At 51.7% G+C, this 4796-nt stretch overlaps 1 protein-coding gene across 1 annotated transcript in view; it reads left to right on the top strand.

The window, feature by feature from the left end:
- LOC107115512 (sodium- and chloride-dependent creatine transporter 1) overlaps positions 1-4796 on the top strand; it is a 57434-nt gene that overhangs the window by 1474 nt on the left and 51164 nt on the right. Inside the window, exons 2-3 of the mRNA XM_015417237.1 lie at positions 50-302; positions 468-600. Of these exons, the coding sequence (XP_015272723.1) occupies positions 50-302; positions 468-600 (386 nt within the window). The remainder of the gene's footprint in view (positions 1-49; positions 303-467; positions 601-4796) is intronic.

Genomic DNA, 4796 nt, shown 5'->3' with positions numbered 1-4796 from the left:
TCCAGGAACCCCCCCCCCCCCCCGCTCATGTCAATTCACGTCTCTGCAGGGCTGGGGTTTGCCTCTATGGTGATCGTCTTCTTCTGCAACACCTACTACATCATGGTCCTTGCCTGGGGTTTCTACTACCTGGTGAAGTCTTTCTCGGCCACCCTGCCCTGGGCCACGTGCGGAAACCCCTGGAACTCCCATGAGTGCGTGGAGATCTTCCGGCACGGGGACTGCGCCAACGGTACCGGCACCGGCAACCTGACCTGCGACGAGCTGTCCGACAAGAGGTCCCCCGTGATCGAATTCTGGGAGTGAGTCCTGGCATGGTATCGTCCCGTCCCACCCTGCTCCGGCTAACCCCTCCCCTCTCTGGGACGGACTGGGCTAGGTTCCGTCTAGGCCAGTCTGGGCAGAAACTCGCTGGTGGATGTCTCTCCTCCAGCCGTGGCTCACTGCCTTTCCTCCCTACGTTGCAGGAATGAGGTGCTGCGCCTTTCGGAAGGCCTGGAGTTCCCCGGGGCTATCAACTGGGAAGTGGCCCTCTGCCTCCTGGCCTGCTGGGTCCTCGTCTACTTCTGCGTCTGGAAGGGCGTCAAATCCACCGGCAAGGTAGAAACGCTGGGGAACGGCAGCCTGGCTCCGGGTGGCCAGAGATGAGCGGGGTGTGTGTGGCATTGCTGCGTTATGGTCTTGACCAGGGCCCCCCAGTGTGGTACCCGCAGGCACCGCAGTGCCTCTCGGCACCTTTCCTGGCAGCCGCCAAGGTTTTTTTAGAAAGTGGGTGGGGCTTTTGTCCAGCAAGGCTTCTGATTGGCCACTGGAGATTTGACTGCTCAGGTTTTTTTTAAAAATGCTGATTTGGCGGCGGGTGCCACGAAAGCATGAGGCTCTTTCCCGTGCGACTGAAGTTGAGCTCTGGTGGCTGTTCTGTGGCTGGCTCCGCCCCCTGGAGCAGCCATTTTGTGGCTGAGCCTACCACATTGTGTCAGAATTCCAAAGGTGCCTGCAGGCTCAAAATGGTCGGGGACAACCTGGTCCGGGGGACGCCCAAGAGTGAAGGCTGTGGTTCAGTGGCCATTGACATGCTTCGCACTCCCAAAGCACCGAGTTCAATTGCTGACATCAAATGAGAAAAAGTGGGGGAAAGTCAACCCAAGATATGACTGTGATATATGAGGGTCAAAATAAGTTATTATAAAAACACAAATATTTATTATGGTGTACACATTAGTAAAAGATAAAATAAAATAGCTAAAAAGACATCCAGTAATAAATTTTCACTGTCGTTACCTCATGTGATGTGCAGTTGCTAAACGTTTACACAGTAGGCCACGGATACTCTCTCAGTATCTCAGAGAGCCAGTTTGGTGTTGTGGTGAAGTGCACGGACTCTAATCTGGGAGAACCGGGTTTGATTCCCCACTCCTCCATTTGCACCTGCTGGATGACCTTGGGCAAGCCGTAGTTCTGATAAGAGCTGTCCTTGAAAAAGAGCCGTTTCTGTCAGAGCTCTCTCAGCCCCACCTACCTCACAGGCTGTCTATTGTGGGGAGGGGAAGGGAAAGGAGTTTGTCAGCTGCTCTGAGACTCCTTTGGGGAGTGAAGGGCGGGGTATAAAGCCAATCTCTTCTTCTTTTACCTCACAGGGTGTCTGTTGTGGGGAGGGGAAGGGAAAGGGGTTTGTAAGCCGCTCTGAGGCACCTTTGGGTAGTGAAGGGCAGGGGATAAATCCAATCTCCTCCTCCTCCTCCTCCTCCTCCTGCTCCTCCTCCTTCACATGGTGTACACCAGTGGACTTGACCTGATGTGTTTCGGCCTGTATAGGCCTTCTTCAGGGGCCAAACACAATGAGGACCAATTACTTTTTCTACGAAATGACCCCTGGGACCAATTAGCTTATATTATAATACAATACAATCATACAATTAGTCAACATTGATACAAGATGGGACTGGAGCCCATGGAGGGCAGGTTTTGGGGAGGGGGAACCAGTTTGGTGTAGAGGTGAGGAGCCCGGACTCTAATCTGGGAGAACCAGGGTGGATTCCCCACTCCTCCACATGCAGCTGCTGGTGTGACCTTGGGTCAGTCACAAGTTCTTTCAGAGCTCTCTCAGCCCCACCTGCCTCACAGGGCGTCCGTTGTGGGGAGGGGAAGGGAAAGGAGATTGTGAGCCGCTCTGAGACTCCTTTGGGCAGTGAAGGGCCATGGGGTATAAATCCAACCTCTTCTTCTTCTCAGCAGGGTATATCATGCCCTACAGTCCGCCCTCCAAAGCAGCCATTTCCTCCAGGAGAACTGATCTCTGTCGTCTGGTGATCAGCTGTAATATTGGGAGACCTCCAGGTCTCACCAGGAGGATGGCAACCCTTAATCACACCTGCTTTGTCCCCAAACCATCCGATCTGTGCTTAACTTTCCCAGCCCTGCTGCCTACGATCCTTTCGGACAAGGAGGCCGGGAATTGAACTCGTGGCCTCCTGTCGCCCAAAGCAGGCGCCCCATTTCTGAGCTGTGGCCCTCCCGTTCTGTGCCCAGAAGGGAATGCGACGGGACACAGTGTGCCTGTCAGAGCACAAAAGCCTCTTTCTGTCACAAGCCAACACACAAATGCACGCACGTTCTCCCTGAAGACGCCCCAGTGCCTGGTTCTCTCCTTCCCGTTCCCAGCTAAGGCCTGTGAAATCCTGCCGGTCAGCAAGTTCCATGCGTGAGCAGGCCTGACATTTTTCCCCAGACGGCAACTGTGGGGAGTGGGGGGGGGCCAACGGCAGAGAGGCACATGCTGAGCGGCCTCCCACACTTGGCCCCTGTTGCGTTCATTCGCTGGTTCTGGGCTGGAGAGGCGCTTGACTGGCAGTTTCCTCTCTGGCCCTGTTCTCTGTCTCCGGTGACGGGCGGCCCAAAGTTGCCAGAGATTCAGAACAAGGCAGCGAGTGAAAAAATCGGCTGCGTGCCTGAGATAGCTTTTCAGCGGTGACGCCAACTGGAAGGGGAGGGTGGAGAAACCTGTCAAGGAATGATGTCTGAGTATCTTTTTGGAAGAAGCGATTGATCAGTAATGGTCTCATAAACCCATCAGTGGGAAGCAATGTATTAACCAGTGGCCTGAGATTGTATATATATCTATATTTGTATCTATCTAGCTATATAGATATATTCCTAATGGATGTCTTGGAACACATTCATCTGTAACAAACGGTTTTGTGAATCCTTTAAAAATGTGAAACGTTTTTATTCTTTATTCTTTAATAATTCCTTAATAATTGCAAACCCCAAACAAAAAAGAAATAAAAAAAATACAAGAAGAAGAAGAAATTGGATCTATACCCCTCCCTTCACTACCCGGAGGAGTCTCAGAGCGGTTTACAATCTCCTTCCCTTCCCCACAACGGACACCCTGTGAGGGAGGTGGGGCTGGGAGAGCTCTCTCGAGAACTGCTCTTGGGAGAACAGCTCAGAAAGAACTTATGACTGACCCAAGGTCACACCAGCAGCTGCAAGTTGAGGAGTGGGGAATCAAACCCGGTTCTCCCAGATTAGAGTCCACGCTCCTATCCCGTACACCAAACTGGCTCTCTTAACAGCAACAGTGGCACGTTTACAAACCAGCGTGTATAAGAGGTGTCCAAATATCTGAAAATACGTCCATCCACAATTGTCGTTTCTGTACCATATGTTCAGAAGTTGATAGGTTTATAAGGATTATGGGAGGTGGGAGGAAGTCCAGGGTTGCTATGCAGAGGCAGGCAGTGGCAAACCTCTTGTTTGTCTCTTGTCTTGACCTGGATGACCCAGGGTAGCCCAGTCTCATCAGATCTCAGAAGCTAAGCAGGGTCAGCTCCGGTTAGTACTTGAATGGGAGACCACCAAGAAAATCCAAGGTCACTGCACAGAGGCAGGCAAGGGCAAACCACCTCTGTTTGTCTCTGGCCTTGAAAACCCTATGAGGTTGCCATAAGTCAGTTACAAAGGGGGGGGCAGTCAGTTATCCTTCAAGAGACAGATGAATAGTTTAAAGTACGTAAGCATCCTCAAAGATCAGTGCATATTCTCCTACAAAATAGACAAGAGTAATTACTTCATCCCAAAGAGATAGAATAACTGGACCGGCTGAAAGCTTATGCTTGAGAGACCGGTCTTAAAAGTTATAACAGCGATTATACTCACTACTTAGTCCTTTACTAAAAAGGCGCTGAGTGTTTCAAAATCTTGATTAGGGATGGGCACGAACCGGCTCATGAACGAAGGTTTTCCGTGAATTTTGGCCGGTTCGCGAAGCGATGTTCACGAACTGAAGAGCCGTCACAAACTTCTATGAATTTTGATGCAGTTAATGGTGGTTCAGAGCCATTGAGATCCCTCCTTTCTGCTCCCCACAGCTTTTCGCAGGGAGCAGAAGGCAGGGGTTTAAAGTTTAAGTGGCTCACGAACGACAGGCTGAACCAAACTGTAAAAATGCAGCTCGTGCCCGTCCCTAATCTTGACTTCATTCTGCGTCTCAGTAAACCTGAACGTTTTGGATTGCTAGGTCATGAGTTGGAGCACAGCTCTGGAAGTTTAAATTCCCTTATGTAGCCCGGGATGAGCCGGCAGGTGCTGCTTCTCTGGGCTGCTTCTGATCCTTGTCCAGCCAGAAAAAGCTGAGCTCCAGGTGAGCCGTGCAGCAGGTAAGGGAGCAAAGCGATGACAACCATGGGGGGGATGGGCAGGAGAAGCTGCGGTTGCCCTGTCTCCCACTCTGCCGGGGGATTTAAAGCTTGCCAGCATTTCCCCCCACTTGCGGTCTGAGGACTGTCCGTCTT

This window comes from Gekko japonicus, unplaced genomic scaffold (genome assembly GCF_001447785.1).
Source record: "Gekko japonicus isolate JY-2015 unplaced genomic scaffold, Gekko_japonicus_V1.1 scaffold3568, whole genome shotgun sequence".
NCBI lineage: Eukaryota > Metazoa > Chordata > Lepidosauria > Squamata > Gekkonidae > Gekko > Gekko japonicus.
The sequence above is the reverse complement of the archived record's forward strand: the minus strand, read 5'-3'. Positions and strand labels throughout refer to the sequence as shown.